Here is a 20,451-nt window from a genome sequence, read left to right on the forward strand (position 1 = left end):
TAAAAGATCTTCATTCAAAATTGGAAGAAGGATCCAACAGAAGAAAATAGGATAAAGTATAAGTGTTGGCAAGTTAAATGTAAGACATTGAAAAGAATTTGGCTGTAGAGGCAAAAATTCACAGTAAAAACTTTAAAAATATATATATATCCGAAGCAGAAAGCCTGAGAAGGGAGTCAGCTGGACTGTTAGATGATCGAGGGGTTAAAGGGGCATTTAGAGAAGATAATGCCAAGACAGAAAGATTCAATGATTTCTTTCCTTCAGTGTTTACTGAAGAGAATGTTGGGGAGATACCTGTTCCGGAGAACGTTTTCATGGGTAATGATTCAGATGGACCGAACCAAATCACAGTAAACCTAAAAGATGTGGTGACAAACTGAGGGGTAGTAGTAAATCACCTGGACCGGATGGTATACACCCCAGGGTTCTGAAGGATCTAAAAAATGAAATTTTAGATCTATTAGTAAAAATGTAACCTATCATTAAAACCATCCATTGTACCTGAAGACTGGAGGGTGGCTAATGTAACTCCAATATTTAAAAAGGGCTCTAGGGCCGATCCGGGAAACTGCAGGCCAGTTAGCCTGACTTCAGTGCCAGGAAAAATAGTGGAAAGGGTTCTAAAGATCAAAATCACAGAACATATAGAAAGGCATGGTTTAATGGAACAAAGTCAGCATGGCTTTACCCAAGGCAAGTCTTGCCTCACAAATCTGCTTCATTTTTTTTTTGACGGGGTTAATAAACATGTAGATAAAGGTGAACTGGTAGATGTAGTGTATTTGGATTTTCAGAAGTTGTTTGACAAAGTTCCTCATGAGAGGCTTCTTGGAAAAGTAAAAAGTCATGGGATTGGTGGTGATGTCCCTTCGTAGATTACAAACTGGTTAAAAGACAGTAAATAGAGTAGGATTAAATGGATAATTTTCTCAGTGGAGGGGGGTGGGCAGTGGAGTGCCTCAGGGATCTGTACTGGGACCTGTGCTTTTCAATGTATTTATAAATGATATGGAAAGGAATACGACGAGTGAGGTAATCAGATTTGCAGATGATACAAAATTATTCAGAGTAGTTAAATCACTAGTGGATTGTGATAAATTGCAGGAGGACCTTGTAAGCCTGGAAAATTGGGCATCCAAATGACAGATGAAATTTAATGTGGATAAGTGCAAGATGATGCATATAAGGAAAAATAACCCATGCTATAAGTTACACAATGTTAAGTTCCATATTAGGAGCTACCACCCAGGAAATAGATCTAGGCATCATACTGGTTAATACATTGAAATTGTCAGCTCAGTGTGCTGCGGGAGTCAAAAAAGCAAACAGAATGTTAGGAATTATTAGGAATGGAATAGTGAATAAAACAGAAAAAGTCATAATGCCTCTGTATCGCTCCATGGTGGGACCACAGCTTGAATACTGTGTACAGTTCTAGTCGCCGCATCTCTAAAAAGATATAGTTGCGATGGAAAAGGTACAGAGAAGGGCGACCAAAATGATAAAGGGGATGGAACAGCTCCCCTATGAGGAAAGACTAAAGAGGTTAGGACTGTTCAGCTTGGAGAAGAGACAGCTGAGGAGGTATGTAATAGAGGTGTTTAAAATCATGAGAGGTCTAGAACAGGTAAATGTGAATCGGTTATTTACGGTTTCAGATAATAGAAGGACTAGGGGGCACTCTATGAAGTTAGCATGTAGCACATTTTAAACTAATCGCTCAATGCACAATTAAACTCTGTAATTTGTTGCCAGGGGATGTGGTTAGTGTAGATGGGTTTAAAAAAGGTTTGTATAAATTCTTAGACGAGAAGTCCATTACCTGCTATTAATCAAGTTGACAGAAAATAGCCACTGCTATTACTAGCATCAGTAGCATGTGATATACTTAGTTCTCACAGGACAAGCAGGATGGTTGTCCTCACAAATGGGTGACATCGAGGATGGAGCCCACCACGGAAAACTTCTGTCAAAGTTTAAACAGAACTTTGACTGGCCCCTACTGGGCATGCCCAGCAAGGCACTGACCCTGCAGCCAGCAGGGGTCTCCCTTCAGTCTTCTTTTTTCCGCGCAGCAGTTGCCACGCGGTGAAAGGAGCTCTCTAACCACGTTCCTGACAGGAATTTGGAAGTTAATTTCCTAAGAAAATTTGCCCATCAGGGGTCTCCCTTCGACAAATTTTTAGTCATCTTACGGAACCCGGTAAGTTTTTTGCCTTTTTCCATCGACTACCGTCGAATTTGGCCCTTGAGGCCTGTTGGCACTTACCGATCCCCAGCCTAAATTTTGGCTTCAGGCCATGGCACGGGGTTCCGCCGTTGTCCGGATTGTACCCGGACTATTTCCATCACAGACCACCCCACAGGGTTTGGTGTGATGTGTTTGGGGTAGTGAGCATGATGTCCTGACTTGCACCAAATGTGCCGTAATGACACCCAAGGGTCGCAAAGGCCAGGATGGAGAAGATGGGGGCTCCTCTTCCATGCACCCACCCCAACGCCATCGATAGCATCGACGTCATCGGAACCGGCACCGTCGAAGTTCCTTACCATCATCGTCAACCCTCCGTTGACCGTCCGCCATCGATCGCTTCCTCGGGCCGTCTGACTCCCGGCCCTTCCCCGGAGGGGGCGAGGGGATCGGAAGGGAAAAAGCACCGCTATCGACGGCACAAATCTCTGTCCTGTCGAGGATCCACAGCCATCTGACCTCTGCTCAAGCCGAGCCAACCGACAAAGAAGCCGCGAACAGACCGGACACCCTCCACGTCTCGTTCGCAGGCATCGAGGAAACCCTCACCCTCCCGGGGTGCGGGGGCCAGTGATCCCACCAGTTACGGTGGTCCCTCCGGCCCTGCCTCAGCCTCCCTCTCCCGTCGAGCCGGGTATGGTTACCCCTGGTCTCCGGGCAGAACTGGACCGGCTGGTCCAGGAGGCCATCGAGAAAGCGATGAAGAAATTGCAACCTCCATCGGCACCGTCTCCGGCACCGGTTCCAGTGCCGCCCCCGGCACCGACACCGGCACCGGCTTCGCCACCGAGGAGGGAACCGACCACCGAGCCGTTGATACAAGCGCTAGCACCGCATACTGAGCCGCATGGAGGCGCTCATGACGGCCCTTCCATCGGTGATTCCAGTGCCATCGACAACACCACCGTCTCCGACTGGATTTTCATCGGCAGGAGAAACACCGTTCCGGATTCCCCCTTCCGGGGTGGTTCCATCGGTGCCTTCTGGTATATCTCCACCGATATATCCTTCGGTTCCATCCATTCCATGCCAGGCACCGATTCCATCGACAGCACCGAAGCCATCGATGTCATTTCTGGTTCCACCTACGGCACCGATTCCACCTCGGTTTCCATCGATGCCTTTAGAGCCTCAGCCAGGTCCATCAGGGTTACAAACCCCACTTGATCCCTACGATACCTGGGGTGATGATGATGATACATCTTCTGACACGGATTTGCCTTCGCCTCCATCTCCTACAGAGAGTAGAAAAAGATCTCCTCCTGAGGATCTATCTTTCATTAATTTTGTGAAAGAGATGTCAGAAGTTGTACCTTTTCAACTACAATCTGAAGCTGATGACAGACACCAGATGATGGAACTCCTTCAATTTCTGGATGCTCCAAAAATCATCGCTTCCATCCCTATACACCAGGTGTTTTTGGATCTGCTCAAGAAAAACTGGGAATCTCCTTCATCAGTGTCCCCAGTTAACAAAAAAGCTGACTCCACCTACCTTGTCCAGTCAGCACCAGGTTTCCAAAAACCTCAACTGGATCATCGCTCTGTTGTGGTTGAGTCCGCGCAGAAGAAGGCCAAGCGTCTTAAGCCACACTCTTCTACCCCACCTACCAGGGACAACAAGTTCCTAGATAGTGTTGGACGGAAAGTCTATCATGGAGCTATGTTGATTTCACGCATAGCTTCATATCAACTTATATGACTCAGTACAACAGAGCCATCCTTAAGCAGATGCAAGACTATGCTGACACGTTACCAGACCAATACCAACCGCAGCTTCAAGCCCTTCTTCACAAGGGATTTGAGGCAGGGAAGCACGAGATTAGGACTGCCTACGACATATTCGATGCTTCCACAAAAGTTTCAGCCACAGCCATCTCAGCCAGACGTTGGGCTTGGTTAAAATCATCCAACCTTCGCCCAGAGGTTCAGGATCGTCTTGCTGATTTACCCTGCTTAGGCGATAATTTGTTTGGAGAGCAAATTCAGCAGATTGTGGCGGAGTTGAAAGACCACCATGAGACGTTGAAACAACTCTCATCTGTCCCACCTGAGCTGACCTCCAAGCAACCGCAAAAGAAAGACTCTAAGAAGTCATTCTTTCGACCACGCCATTATTACCCTCCATCGGCCAGGCCTCGTCCAACTCGATCCTCTACTAGGCCTCAGCCGCGTCAGCCTAGGAAACAAAGGCCTACTGTAGCCCCTCCTCCTGGGCCTGCGGCTGGCCTTTGACTCCCCTGTAGGGAACACATGCCAAACCCCTCTTCCGGACATCCCTGTAGGAGGTCGACTGTACCATTTTCTACAACCTTGGTTGCAGATCACCTCAGATCAGTGGGTGCTAACAATTATCGCACAGGGCTACCACCTCAACTTCATAACTCTTCCGGCAGACTCCCCGCCTCTTCAAGCGTGGAGTCTATCCACCCATTTGGCTCAATTACAACAGGAAGTATCCCTTCTTCTGCAATCAAATGCTATAGAACCTGTTCCTCCCTCTCAACGAGGCAAGGGATTCTATTCCAGATACTTCCTAATACCAAAGAAATCGGGGGGACTACGTCCCATTTTGGACCTTCGAGCCCTCAACAAATACCTTCAAAAAGAGAAGTTCAAAATGGTAACCCTAGGCGCGCTGCTCCCTCTGCTACAAAGAGGGGATTGGCTGTGCTCTCTCGACCTCAAGGACGCTTATACCCACATTGCGATCACACAATCCCATCGCAAATATCTGCGGTTTCTAGTTGGCCACGACCATTATCAATACCGTGTCCTCCCTTTCGGTCTAGCTTCTGCCCCACGAGTCTTTACCAAATGTCTCGTAGTGGTAGCAGCATTCCTCAGGAAGGAAGGTGTCCACGTCTACCCATACCTGGACGATTGGCTAATCAGGGCCTCCACCCAACAGATAGCTCAATCCTCCCTAAAATTGACAATTCAAACACTCCTTTCCTTAGGGTTTCTCGTCAATTACGAGAAATCTTGCTTAGTCCCGTCTCAAACCTTATCCTTCATTGGGGCAGACTTGGACACCTTACAGGCAAAGGCTTACCTTCCTCTTCAGAGGGTCCACACCCTAATGTCCCTGGCTCGCCAGCTCCAGTCTCAGAACACTGCCACGGCTCGCCAGTTCCTCATTCTCCTAGGGCACATGGCATCCTCGGTTCAAGTCACTCCCATGACCCGACTAGCCATGAGAGTAACACAATGGACTCTACGACACCAATGGATTCAAGCTTTTCAGCCTCTGTCCTCCATAGTCACAGTCACACAAGCGCTGCGCCTATCCTTAACCTGGTGGACGACTCAGGTCAACCTCCTTCAGGGCTTACCCTTTCTTCCACCGGATCCGCAAGTAATCCTAACCACCGACGCTTCTCACAATCGGTTGGGGAGCCCATGTGGACGACTTTCAAACCCAAGGGTTATGGTCCAAAGAGGAAGCCGAACACCAGATCAATTTCCTGGAACTTCGAGCAATCCGCTATGCGCTCCGCACTTTCAAAGATCATCTCTTTCATCAGATAATCTTAATCCAGACGGACAACCAAGTGGCCATGTGGTACATAAACAAGCAGGGAGGCACAGGCTCCTTCCTTCTGTGTCAGGAAGCTGCGCAGATCTGGGCGGAAGCCCTCTCCCACTCCATGTACCTCAGGGCCACTTACCTGCCGGGAGTAGACAATGTATTGGCAGACCAGCTGAGCCGTGTCTTCCAACCGCACGAGTGGTCACTCGATCCTCTGGTAGCGACCTCTCTGTTTCACAAGTGGGTTCTCCCCGCATAGACCCTCTTTGCGTCCCCTCAGAACCACAAAGTGGACGATTACTGCTCTCTCATTCGGAGCCAGCACTCTCGGCCGAGGGATGCATTCTCCCTCAAGTGGACAACCGGTCTGCTCTATGCATTCCCTCCACTTCCTCTTGTGTCAAAGACTCTCGTGAAGCTACGCCAGGACGGGGGAACCATGCTCCTGATAGCACCTTACTGGCCACGCCAAGTATGGTTTCCAATACTCCAGGATCTCTCCATCCGCAGGCACATTCCTCTGGGAAAGGACCCGCATCTGCTCACTCAAAACGACGGATGCCTCCTCCATCCCAACCTCCAAGCCTTGTCCCTGACGGCATGGATGTTGAAAGGTTAGTCCTTCAGCCTTTCAACCTTTCAGATTCCGTTTCTCGGGTCCTGATAGCTTCACGAAAGCCTTCCACAAGAAAGTCTTACTCATACAAATGGAAAAGGTACACATCATGGTGCACTTCTCAGTCCCTTGATCCCCTTTCCTGTCCAATATCCAAATTCTTGGACTATTTATGGCATCTCTCTGAATCAGGTCTTAAAACCTCTTCTATCAGAATGCATGTCAGTGCGGTAGCCGCCTTCCATAAAGGTGTACAGGGTGTCCCTATTTCAGTCCAACCCCTAGTAACACGTTTTCTTAAAGGCTTGCTCCATCTGAAGCCACCCTTACGTCCTCCGGCCCCATCTTGGGACCTTAACCTGGTTCTTGGTCGTCTAATGAAACCTCCTTTCGAACCTCTGCACTCCTGTGAGTTAAAGTATCTCACATGGAAAGTGTTATTCCTTTTGGCTATCACTTCAGCTCGCAGGGTTAGTGAATTGCAGGCCCTAGTTACCTATCCGCCTTACACTAAGCTCCTGCAGGACCGGGCGGTACTCCGCACTCACCCTAAATTTTTACCTAAGGTAGTTTCTGAGTTTCATATTAATCAATCCATCATACTACCTATCTTTTTTCCCAGGCCCCACTCCAACTCCGGGGAAACAGACTCTGCATACCCTAGACTGCAAACGAGCTCTAGCTTTTTATCTAGACCGTACAGTTGCTCACAGGAAGAGCACTCAATTATTTGTCTCTTTTCATCCTAACAAGTTAGGACATCCTGTGGGTAAGCAGGCTCTTTCCTCCTGGTTGGCGGACTGCATTTCTTTTTGCTATCAGCAAGCTGGCATTCCCTTTCAAGACCGTGTGAAAGCACACTCTGTGAGGGCCATGGTGACGTCAGTGGCACACCTTCGATCGGTGCCGCTTCCTGACATCTGCAGGGCTGCAACCTGGAGTTCTCTCCATACCTTTGCAGCCCACTATTGTTTGGACAAAGCTGGAAGACAGGACTCCATCTTCGGCCAATCTGTCTTGCGTAACCTTTTTCCAACGTGATGTACCAACACCCTTCCACCTTCCCGGTAGGGTGCGGATGCCCTTTACCAAATTCCACCCCAGTTGTAGTGCCTGTTGCACGTCATTGGGTGCATTTGGTGCAAGTCAGGACATCCTCAGCTCGGTACTCACCCATTTGTGAGGACAACCATCCTGCTTGTCCTGTGAGAAAGCAAATGTTGCTTACCTGATGTAACAGGTGTTCTCACAGGACAGCAGGATGTTAGTCCTCACGAAACCCGCCCGCCACCCCGCGGTGTTGGGTTTGTTTTGTTTTTACTTTCTAGGCACTGCCTGTAGCTTTGAAAATCAGACTGAAGGGAGACCCCTGCTGGCTGCAGGGTCAGTGCCTTGCTGGGCATGCCCAGTAGGGGCCAGTCAAAGTTCTGTTTAAACTTTGACAGAAGTTTTCCGTGGTGGGCTCCATCCTCGATGTCACCCATTTGTGAGGACTAACATCCTGCTGTCCTGTGAGAACACCTGTTACATCAGGTAAGCAACATTTGCTTTTTTGGGTACTTGCCAGGTACTTGTATCCTGGATTGGCCAATGTTAGAAACAGGATGCTGGGCTTGATGGACCCTTGGTCTGACCTAGTATGGCATGTTCTTATGTTAAAAAGCAATGGTCCCAAAATGTATGCCTGGAACACTTCACTATTCACCTTTTTCCATTGGGAAAATTAACTGTTTAGCCCTACTGTCTATTTGCTATCTTTTAACCAGTTCCCAGTTCATAATAGGATACTGTCCCCTATTCCATGACCTTTTAATTTCCAAAGAAGTCTTTCTTGAGGGAGTTTGTCAAATGCTTTCTGGAAATCCAAATACACTGTATCAACTGATTCACCTTTATCCACATATTTACACCCTCAAAAAATTGGTGAGGCAAGACTTCCATTGGCTAAATCTTTGTTGATTTTGTCCCTATCTATATTTTCAACAATTTTGTTCTTTATGATAGATTCTACCACTTTGCCTGGCACAGACCTCAGACTCATTGGTCTGTGGTTTTTTTGATCACTCTTGATCCCTTTTTAAAAATTGGAGTTGCATTGGCAACCCTCTAGTCTTCAGGTACCAGATACAATTTTAATGATAGTTTACAAATTACCAATAGCTGGTCTGCAATTTATGTTTTCAGTTATTTCAGCACTTTGGGATATATACCATCTGGTTCAGGTGATTTGCTACTCTTTAGTTTGTCAATTTGCCTTATTACATCTTCCAGGTACACTGAGATTTGTTTCATCATTACCTTTGAATATAATTTCTGGCATGGTAGCTCTCTTATATTTTCCTCTGCGGCTTAATGGTTCATTGGTGTAGGGGTATAATTCTTACTTAGGGTGCAAGAAGTCCTGGGTTCAAATCCTAGATGAGCCTTGTGGTGATTGTAGTTATATCTTGGAGAGGAAAGGTTCTATGTTTGTATTTATTTTCCAGGTACTTATGACTTGGATTGGCCACTGTTAGACACATAATACTGGGCTTGATGGACCCTTGGTCTGACCTAGTATGGCATATTTTATGTTATCTTCCTCCGTGAAGTAAGAAGCAAAGAATTAATTTTTCCAAGGTGGATTACAACAAGCACATAACCCGTGTTTTATGTGCTTGTTGTAATTCGCGTTGGATAATTGCTATTGAAGAAGACAAATATGTCTTGTTAAATAAACAAACTAAACTTATTTGCATTTGTTTTAAAATAAAATATATATATATATATATGTGTGTATAAGTCCCAGTTTTGCCTTCTCTGACCCAGAATGCTTCTTGTCAGTTTGCATTAAAGGATACGTGAATTTGGATTATGAATATACTTTTATTCTCACAAAGGCCTGGGGAATTCGAAGGTTGTTTGTTACCACATACATTACTCAACAACCAACAACCATTCAAAAGGGAACTTCTCGTTATGTGGTTTCTTTTGTGCGGTGGCTAGCGTAGCGTCAGCCTCTGTGTTGGCTTGACTCTATGTGCTAGCTTCCGCGTTTTTATTCTTTATTTTGTTTGAAAATCACTTTTTTTGTTTCTATTTTTTCTATAAACGTTTAAGAATAGTGCTTCATGGCGCTCCCGTTCATGCAGGCTGACCCGGTTTCAATGGTAAATCTTTATCTTAAGGTCACACTTAGCTTAATATGTGTCTATTGCCGCTGCTGATCGGGGTTCGCTTCTGCTTGCCCGACACGGACCATGTTTTGGCAGATTTTACTGCCTGCTTCAGGGGCCACGGGAAACCGTTCTGCTGTTTCGGTTCACAGGTTCGCCATTCAGAAGAGCACTAAAACTCTGTTACTGCATCCGAAACCTTTACGTGAGCGGCGCCTTCACTTTGAAATGCAGTAACAGAGTTTTAGTGCTCTTCTGAATGGCGAACCTTTGAACCGAAACAGCAGAACGGTTTCCCGTGGCCCCTGAAGCAGGCAGTAAAATCTGCCGAAACATGGTCCGTGTCGGGCAAGCAGAAGCGGACCCCGATCAGCAGCGGCAATAGACACATATTAAGCTAAGTGTGACCTTAAGACAAAGATTTACCATTGAAACCGGGTCAGCCTGCATGAACAGGAGCGCCATGAAGCACTATTCTTAAACGTTTATAGAAAAAATAGAAACAAAAAAAGTGATTTTCAAACAAAATAAAGAATAAAAACGCGGAAGCTAGCACATAGAGTCAAGCCAACACAGAGGCTGACGCTACGCTAGCCACCGCACAAAAGAAACCACATAACGAGAAGTTCCCTTTTGAATGGTTGTTGGTTGTTGAGTATAATAGACAAGGGAACGAGGTTGGTTATAGATTACCACATACATTACAGCAATAAATAGTCATTTGAGTAGGAAGCATATTTTCTTGATTTATAATTACTCAATGTATTTATGTTTGGTATCTAGAAGAAACCTCTTGTGGAACGTCATCTAGGTAGTGAAATAGCTGTACAACTCCTTCATGATGCAGCTAGTCCATCGGCTGATGAGGACAGAGAACAGTCTGTCGCATCTCATGATAATTTTGAAGCAAAATGTGAACTAATGGTAAGCCTGCTCAAATTTTATAGAAGTATTGTACATTTTTTATTTTCTAATTGTGTGATACTTCTCTGCATCCTCTGGATTATTATATTGGAGCAATCTGTTTGCTTTCCACTAGCAACTTCTAAAAATTGCCCTTTGTAACAAGAACCTGGAAGGTATCAATCTTTCACCATTTCAGAGTTACTATAGAAGCATTAGGGAGTACAACAAGGGGAAAAAAATCACCAAGTTGAAGTATATCAGGTATAGTAACCACCTTTATTTAAATGTAGAATACAGCTGGGATGAGCATACTTTTTTGAGCAGCAGCCCCATGCAATTAATTGAACCTGTGTGTGTGTAGATATATATCTATATACACACTGATTACCTTGTAAAAGTCTTCATACCCTTGTACATTTTTTACATTCTATCTAAAAATACAAATCAAAATCCATTAACATAGGTGTTTGTTTCACTGATCTACAACCACTATTTACACAACATACTTACACTTTTCTATACTTACACAACATATTACACGACATACTCTACACTTTCATTGTGAAAGAACAAATGTATTCCAAACTTAAGAAAAAAAAAGTCTTGAATGTACAAGTCTTAACACTTTTATTCCATACTTAACAGAAGCCTCTTTTGCAGCAAGAACAGCTATGAGAGATTTAGCACAAGTCTCTACCAACTATGCACAGCAGAATTGTGCAGTTTTTTGACAATTCATCTTTTCAGAAAAGAAAAAACTCTTCAGATTGGCTGGGGATCATCAGTGGTTTTAAGTCTTGCCACAGAATTTTGATTGGATTTAGGGCTAATCTTTGACTGGGCCACTCAAGGCATTCGCTTCTTGCTGAGCTACTCCATTGCTGCTTTTCCTTAGTGCTTAGGATCATTGTCCTGCTGAAATGTGAATCTTCTCCCAGTTATATGGCAGACTGAAACAGGCTTTCCTCTAAGATCTGCCTGTACTTTGCACCATCCATCTTTCCCTCAATCTTTGCAAGTCTCCCTGTCCCCAAAACTGCAAAGCATCCCCCGAACTTTATACTGCCATCAGCATGCTTTACTATAGGGATAGTGTTATCATGCAATAGCTTGTGTATATTTTATGCCACACGCATCACTTAGCATTGAGACCAAATAGTTTCACTTTGATCTCATCAGACAACAAAACCTTCTCCCTCATATGTGCAGTGTCCTCTAAGTGTTTCTATTTCTTCAGCAGTGTCTTCCTTCTTGCCACCTTCCTATACAGGATAAGTTTGTGGAGTAATCTTGAAATTGTCGATCAATCAACATTTTTCCCCAATCTCAGTCAGGGACCTCTGTAGTTCTTTTAATCTTAGGCCTCGCAATGACCTTCAGCAGCAGCTTCCTTATCCCATGATTATTGACTTTGAAGGGATGGCTTGATCACAGTAGTGACTTGGTGCCAAACTGTTTCCACTTTACAATAATGGAGCTAATAATGCCCCATGAGATATTTGATCTAACAAAGCCATGAGGAAACAACAAAAGAATAGATGCCCAAGAAAATCTTTGCCAATTCTTTATTAAGTGGAGACGTATAAGGTGAGTAAAAATTGCCCGACTCAGGCCGAGTTTCGTCACATCCCAGTGGCTGCCTCAGGGGCTACAAATGAACATATATAAACAGAATAAATACATAAAAAATAATCATAAAACATTAAAATAATAAATAATTAAAAAACAGACCAATTACTCAAATAAAATTAAGTAATAAAACAAACAGCATTAAGAACCTCACATAAACACCAGAAATATCAACCTAATAAACGAAGGTTGACCGACGTGCCGCAAATGCGCAGTAGAGAGCAGCTCTACCGCGCATGCGAGCACGTCGGTCACAGTGTGCCTCTTAAAAATAAAAATGGCGCTGTAGGAGCGGCGGCCCGAAGACCCGGAGCGGCGGCCCGAAGACCCGGAGCGACAGGAGCGGCAGCCCGAAGACCTGGAGCGACAGGAGCGGCGGCCCGAAGACCCGGAGCGGCGGCGGCGGCCCAAAGACCCGCAGCGGCGGCCCGAAGACCCGTGCAGGAGCGGCGGCCCGAAGACCCGGAGCGGCGGTGGCATGCGCGCGAGGGAGGGACAGACGGAGACCCGGAGCGGCGGCGGCGGCGGCATGCGCGCGAGGGAGGGACAGACGGACGGAAGGAAGGAAGTCTGTCCCTCCCTCGCGCGCATGCCGCCGCCGCTCCGGGTCTTCGGGCCGCCGCTCCTGCCGCTCCGGGTCTTCGGGCCGCTCCCGCCGCTCCGGGTCTTCGGGGGAGATCGACTGAGGGGAGGGGGGAGAGAGGAGTGACTGAGGGGAGGAGGGAGGGAGGAGTGACTGAGGGAGGAGGGAGGAGTTGACTGGGGGGAGGGAGGAGTGACTGGGGGGAGGGAGGAGGGAGGAGTGACTGACGGGGGAGGGGGGATAGAGGAGTGACTGACGGGGGGGGAGGGCGGAGTGACTGGGGGGAGGGGGAGGGAGGAGTGACTGAGGGGAGTGACTGAGGGAGGGAGGAGGGGGGAGTGACTGAGGGGAGGAGGGAGGGGGGGAGAGAGAGGAGTGACTGAGGGGAGAGGGGAGAGAGTGGGGGAGGTGGGAGGGAGAATGAGGGGGAAGGAAATGATCCAAAAAAAAATGTTAATGTAGCCCGTTTTAACGGGCTTAACGGCTTGTAACAAATATAAAACATCCATAAAACATGTCACATATATCAGATAAAAGAGCATGTGAGCAACATCATCAGTCTGTATAGGAGACCTACATATATTTTGGTACCTTAAATTTGAACACACTGAAAAATTCGCAATCGAATTCAGATTGCCATCCGCAGTATGGACATATCTGCAAAAGTCATTACACTCAATTTAATATATTCCAACAACAAAAGAAAAAACAAACAAACAAAATAATAAAAAGGGAGAAAGGCGTAAAAAAAGTTTTTTTGAAAAACTAATAACTTGCAATATGAAAATAACACACCTTGTATGTAATGGGTAATGCTTAACTATGTCAGTTCCTATTCACTGAAGGTTCCGCATACTAAAAAAGATTCAAGAAAAAGTGATGTATTTCTGACATAATTAAATGTACCAATGTTTAACAAACTATGTAATGTGTTTTTTTAAACTGAATATTCAGTAATATATTATACGACTATTGACACTAGGTTCTATAAAAGATCTACCAAAACCAGAGCCACAAAAACTGTCAAAAAATGTTTATTTTAATTTTTACTTCAGACAAAGCTGAAATCAATTGCTCTTTTTTTGTTGTGGAATATATTTAATTGAGTGTAATGACTTTTGCAGATATGTCCATACTGCGGATTGCAATCTGAATTTGATTGCGAATTTTTCAGTGTGTTCAAATTTAAGGTACCAAAATATATGTAGGTCTCCTATACAGACTGATGATGTTGCTCACATACTCTTTTATCTGATATATGTGACATGTTTTATGGATGTTTTATATATGTTCTATTTCTGGTGTTTATGTGAGGTTCTTAATGCTGTTTGTTTTATCACTTAATTTTATTTGAGTAATTGGTCTGTTTTTTAATTATTTATTATTTTAATGTTTTATGATTTTTTATGTATTTATTCTGTTTATATATGTTCATTTGTAGCCCCTGAGGCAGCCACTGGGATGTGGCGAAACTCTGCCAGAGTCAGGCAATTTTTACTCACCTTATACGTCTCCACTTAAGAATTGGCAAAGATTTTCTTGGGCATCTATTCTTTTGTTGTTTCCCCATGAGATATTTGGACACCCAGAAATGTTATTGCCTTCCGCCAATCTGTACCTTTGAATAATGCTCTTCTGAAGTTCTTTTGGCCATTCTTTGTTCACTTTTGCTTCAAGTTGACTTCATGCAACAAAAATAGAATGCTTTAGGAGTATTTGAATTAGAACTACTGCGATTGGCTTGTTAAGGCAATTTTTTATATCCAAATCTAATTCAGGTCTGGCAACCCAAATTATCAAGAATATAAAAAAGGCATTCCTCTTCATCTGCGCAAGCCAGTCCACACCAATGGGGTAGTGCACTCCAACCAGCAGATGGAGATGGAGAATAATGACTCGATGTCACCCTCATATAGCTTTACTCAGGCACCAGCCAGCCAGGTGGTAGACATGCATCCTTACTTGTGGATTTTAGACTGCCAGGATTCAACAAGCTATTTTGACCTACTGTGGTGATAGCAATCACTCTCTCCCTCTGGAAAAAAATTTCAGGAGACAAGACAGGAGTGAGGTGAAGGCTTTGGCCCTAACCCCCCCTCCTGACAGGAGAAGAGATCCAGTAGGGTAAGGAGGCCCTGAGCTCAGCCCTGCTGCATAGTCCTCATCTCTATCTGGTCCTTCTTTCTTCCCTGTACTCTCTCCCTGCCATTCTTTGTCTATTCCTTTTTGGCAGAGAAAGTTTATATTAAAAAAAAACCACGCACATTGGGAGCAGGTGCTGATGCAATTATTTTCAGGCCAGTCAGTCAGGCAGCCACACTGAGCCAAACGATTAAGGAGTGCTGCAGGGCTATTTTTGGAACCGGCAAAGTTTTAACGGCACTGCAGCAACAAGCAAAAGGGTGCCATTTTAAGTGGTAGAAACTGCTGAGGCACAAGGTGGGACGCATTTGTTCAGCCTGTTAGGGGAAGAGAGAGAGAGAGAGTGTGACATGTCTTCGGGGGAGCAGTGTGGGAAGAAGTTTTGCATTTATTCAGCATGCCATATATGGGTCCTTATACCCAGGAGGTACTTCAATGTGTGTCAAAAGTGTGTTGAGGCCCAGGGAGATGTCTTCACAGTGGAATTTGTGCCTGAAGAGACTTTAGAGGCTTTACAGGCAGAGGTTATGTTGGCTGCTTCCACCAGAGAGGGTGAGGAATCGTCCCTGCCTCCTCTTTTACCAATCCTCTCGGGAAGGGGCTCCGAGAAGATTTTGCCTACCCCAGGGATGGATCGTTCTGCCATTTCATGGGTGGAATTTTTAAGGGTCTCAAGGCCTTCTGTCAGGGGCAAGAAGGTTCCCAAGAGGAGGCTCAGGATTGCCCACTTCAGAAGTCTCCCTCCTTAGGATCTAGGAAGCATTCCAAGGGGTCCTTGTCTTCTCTCAGGAGGAGAAAGAGATGGAGACAGATGGAAGGAGAAGAAGGCAATGATTGGGATTCTTCAAGAGGTTCAAGTGGGGAGTCAGAGTCCTCGATGTGGGACCCCAATGATCCATTATTGGAAGAGGAAGAGATTCCCCCAGATGCTGTGCCTCATAGAATTATGCTGCAGCTTTTTCACAGGGACGAGATGTCTGGTTTAATTTTGCAGAACTTGAAGGCCCTTGGTGTGAGGAGATCTTGTCTGCAATGGCCAAAGATCCAGAGAGGAAGCCTGTAATGGTTAGCTTGTGCAAGGCATCCTGTTTTTTTTTTTTTTTTTCTCTGCACAAGGCCATCCAGGAGCTGAGAGATTTGGAATGGAGCGCACCTGAGGCTAATTTTATAGGGGCTCACTCCTTAGCAGGATTGTATCCTATGGACCCTAAAGCGAGGGAGAAACTCCGGTTTCCCAAGATGGATGCCTTGGTCTGTGATGTGACAAAGTGGACCACCATTCTGGTGGAAGGAGGTGTGGTTTTAAAAAGATGCTCAAAATTGTAAGATTAAAGCTATTTTGAAGCAGGCCTTTGAAGTAATGGCCATGAATCTCCAAATCTCCGCTTGTTGTTGTAGTATAGTGGCCAGGGACAGGTTACAGTTAGCCTAGGAGGCCCAGGGAGCTCTGGGAAAGAATGGCCCATACCTGGATCCGAGAGCTGCCTATGATTTGGCTCACATGGCGGCTTGAGGGGTGGCTTCAGTGATTGCAGCCTGAAGGCTCATGTGGCTACAGAACTGGTCTGCTGATGCTATTTCGAAATCAGACCTTACCAAGTTGACTTTTAAAGGATGCTGCTTGTTTGGGAAGGAGTTAAAGAAGATGGCAGATCTGTGGGGAGAGTCAAAATTTCCTCAGTTGCCGGAGTATAAGAAGTCAACTCCCCGGTTTTCTCAGACAAAGAAGCGATTTTGGAGCTCTCAGCATTTTTGATCCTCCAGATGTTTGAATAGTCAGAGGTCTCAGATATTCGAATAGGTCTCAGTCCTTTTAGGCAAGGAAGCCAGGCAAAGACGGCACCTCTGGCTCTGGAATTCTGCGATCCTCCCAATTAAGTTTTGGGGATCCATACTTCAGTGCCGGAGATAGGCAGTCGCTTGACTCAGTTTTATCAGAGGTGGACCCACATCACTTTCAATCATGGGTTTTGGAAGTGGTGAGGGATGGGTATGCTTTGGAGCGTAACAGTCCTCTCTCAGATGCTTTTATGGTTGCCCGCAACTCCAGAGAAGAAGTCAGTGGTCCAGTCTACGCTTCTATGGTTGATCGTCCTGAAGGCTGTGGTTCCAGTTCTAAAGGATCAGGAGAGCACAGGGCAGTATTCCATTTACTTCGTGGTTCCCAAGAAAGAGGGTTTGTTTCGACCTATTCTGGATCTCAAGGGGGTCAGTTGAGCCCTCTGGGTTACCCATTTTCAGATGGAAATATTAAGGTCAGTGATCATGGTAGTGCTTAAGGGAGAATTTCTCACTTCTCTAGACCTACCTTCATATTCCAATTCACAAGCAGCATCAGTGATATCTACGCTTTGCAGTTTTAGGTCTGCACTACCAGTTCCAAGCATTGCCCTTCGGCTTGGCCACAGCACCAAGGACTTTTTTGAAGGTGATGGTAGTTGTGGCTGCGGCTCTCAGAAAGGAGGGCACTATGGTTCATCCATACTTGGACGACTGGCTAATCAGAGCCAAGTCGTTGGCTCTGATTAGCCAGTGGTATCCACTCTGCTCTCCTCCAAGTCGTTGGAGGAGAGCAGAGTGGTATCCACCAGCGTGGTTCAGTTATTGCAGCACCTGGGATGGTAGTGAACTTAGCCAAGAGCAATCTGGCAGCCATCTCAGGTCCTGGAGTATCTGGGCATCCAGTTCGACATGGTACTAGGCAAAGTGTTTCTCCCAGAGTCTCGCATTCAGAAAATCTGGGGTCAGGTCCAGACCCTGCGTGTGGCGATCGGCTCGTCCATCTGGTAGTATCTGCAGATGTTGGGATCACTGGCCACAGCAATAGAGGTTGTACCTTGGGTGTGTGCTCATATGCGTCCTCTACAGCAGTCTCTTCTGTCTCGATGGAATCCCCAGTCTCAGTAGTACAATGTAATGTTGACCTTGCTGCCAGAGGTGAGGCGGAAACTGCTCTGGTGATTGCAAAGGAGCATCACGAAAAAGGTATGGATTTGGAGACTCCTGACTGGTTGGTGGTCACAATGGATGCGAGTCTCCAGGGCTAGGGAGCACACTGCCTGGAGTTGGTGGTGCAAGGACATTGGGCCTCCTAAAGAGGCGATATGGTCCATCAATCGACTAGAGCCACTGCAGGAAGGAAGTTTCCTTCCTGCAGTTCGCGAACCTTTTGGAAGGAAAGGCGGTGCAAGTTATGTCAGAGAACGCGATAGTGATGGCGTACATAATTCAAGGGGGGACTCAAAGTCGGCAAGTCTTTCTAGAAATGGATGCCTTTCTGCTGTGGGTGGAACACCATTTGCAGTCACTGTCAGCCTCCCATATAGCAGGAACGTGCAGGTAGATTATCTCAGTCATCACGAGTTGGATCCAGGAGAATGGGAACTGGCTTCTGAGGTTTTTCGTCTTATGGATTGCTGGGGATGTCCCTTTGGATCTAATGGCGACTCACAAGGATGCGAAAGTGGAGAGATTTTACAGTCTGACAAGGGATGTTCAAGCTCTTGGAGTAGATGTGCTAGTTCAGCTTGGCCACAAAAGAAGTTACTCTGTGTTTTCATCGTAGTCCGTGATCAGCCGTTTGCAGAAGATAAAGCGCTATCCAGGCGTGTTACTTCTGGTTGCCCTGGATTGGCCGCTCAGGTATGCGGATCTGCATTGTCTTCTTTTTTTCTTTTTTTGCATTTTCAAATTAACAAAACATCCAATAGTTTTATAAATATATACAGATATATATATATATAGTTCTCCAAGCAAATTAATAAACTTAAATAGACATTTATCTGCAATTTATCAAAGGAAATTTCAGATAGAGCCAATATTAACTGAGCGATTATAAGGAAATAAGAAAAACACAATATAAGCTAAAGGGAAAATTCAAATAGCCCCTTTAGCTAACAATCAGAGACTGCAACTGAATTCTATCTTATAGCTCTTAACCCTCCTCTGTGTTTAATGGGGGATGGGATTCCAAGAATGACTGGAGCTGGGTGACCTCGTAGAAAACATACTTGTGTTCTAAATAATTCACTTCACATCTACAGGGAAATTTTAAGAGGAATCTAGCTCCCTTAGCTATCACTTCGGTTCTTAATCTCAAAAACTCCTCCCTTCTAATTTGTGTATTTCTCGCTAAATCGGGATATATCCATATTTGTTGACCATGAAATTTTTGCAGCCTATTTCTTAGAAATAATCTCAAAACAGTATCTCTCTCTGTTGGAAAAAGAAAGGATGCTATAAGAGTTGCCTTAGTTGATATATCTGTATCTATTGATGTCTCTAACATCTCTGTCAAATTTGCATTATTCTCAATATGTAAATTCACCTGTTGGTTAGTTAACTTTGATTTTATAGGGAAATAATATACCTTTGCAAAAGCTGGTAAAGACTCATTTGGCATTTTTAAAACATAATGCAAATACTCTTTAAACATATCTATCACAGATATTAAATTCTGAGCAGGGAAATTCAAAACCCTCAGATTCACATATTTCAAGGAATTCTCAATGAATTCAAGTTTCCTTTCATTACCCAACTCAGGTTTAACAAGACTATTCTGTACAGCTTCCACTTTTTCCAAACATTTCTCACATTTTTCTAGATTATTTTTCCCCGTTAAAACAAGATTTTCCAATTTTACCGTTTTCTGTTGAAAACCCATAATATTTTGAGACATTTTTATAATTGCCCCCTCTAGGGACTTAATTGCCGACCACAATATATCCATATTAATTTCTACAGGTTTTTGAGGTAATATTATTTCCAGTGCTAGTCCTGGTCTCCCTTCTCCCCCCACAGCCGGTTCTCCTCTCCTTATTTTCTATAGATGTATGTATTATAGACAAACAAATAAATATTTATTAATTACATCAGCGTTTTCCCTTTCCACTTCAGGGGAATCTGCATGATTCATCTGACTTATACTTGGTGGAGAGGGAGTTTTTGGAGCTCCAGGGCTCAATGAGATTTCTTCAGCCTGTGAGGATGCTCCTTGCTCAGAAGCAAACCCTCCTGCGGCTATGTCCTCTGGTATTATATCAGTTGCTGATGCAAAAATTGAGGATATCGGCAGCTGCGAAGTCATCGGTGAGGGGGAAGATGTAAGCACCTCCCTCAACCGAGCCTTCCTTTTGGTATGAGGCATCGAAATTTAGATATAAAAATTGAAATAGCCAACAAATCTACTTCTTGATACTTGTCTCTGATATATTTTGTTGGCTCTACTGAATTGAAGGCTAGTAAGGAGATAACCAAATTGCAAAATTAAAGACTTAAGGTGAGAGGAGAAAAATATATAAACTCACATTTAACCCAAGTTCAGCCAGATATTTTCTTAAACTTGAGTTCTTCCAAAGAAATGAATCAAAGCCGCGTGCCGGCAGCATCTGTGCGCCGCAGGAGGGTCCGGTTTTAAACCCTACCGGTCCCTCCCAGATGACGTCACCAGCCGGAAGCAGCAATTCTATTCCGTCGGGGCCAAGTTCCTTTTCACCCCCGGAGCAACAAACAGCAAGGCGGTAAGATTTAATAGCAGGAAAGGTTTCTCAAATCTCCTTCTCACCTCGAATTTCCACGAAGGAGGGCCAGTTTTAAACCCTACCGGTCCCTCCCAGATGACGTCACCAGCCGTAA

At 45.1% G+C, this 20,451-nt stretch overlaps 1 protein-coding gene across 8 annotated transcripts in view; it reads left to right on the forward strand.

Moving 5' to 3' along the window:
* Positions 1-20,451, forward strand: part of CEP44 (centrosomal protein 44) — a 223,759-nt gene that overhangs the window by 167,573 nt on the left and 35,735 nt on the right. For all 8 annotated transcript variants that reach the window (XR_003852650.1, XM_029576497.1, XM_029576747.1 and 5 more), the window contains one exon: positions 10,341-10,481. Coding sequence is in view for 7 of the 8 variants with exons in the window: in XM_029576497.1 (XP_029432357.1) it covers positions 10,341-10,481 (141 nt within the window). In the remaining variant the exon portion in view is untranslated. The remainder of the gene's footprint in view (positions 1-10,340; positions 10,482-20,451) is intronic.

Source organism: Rhinatrema bivittatum, chromosome 1 (assembly GCF_901001135.1).
Source record: "Rhinatrema bivittatum chromosome 1, aRhiBiv1.1, whole genome shotgun sequence".
Classification (NCBI taxonomy): domain Eukaryota; kingdom Metazoa; phylum Chordata; class Amphibia; order Gymnophiona; family Rhinatrematidae; genus Rhinatrema; species Rhinatrema bivittatum.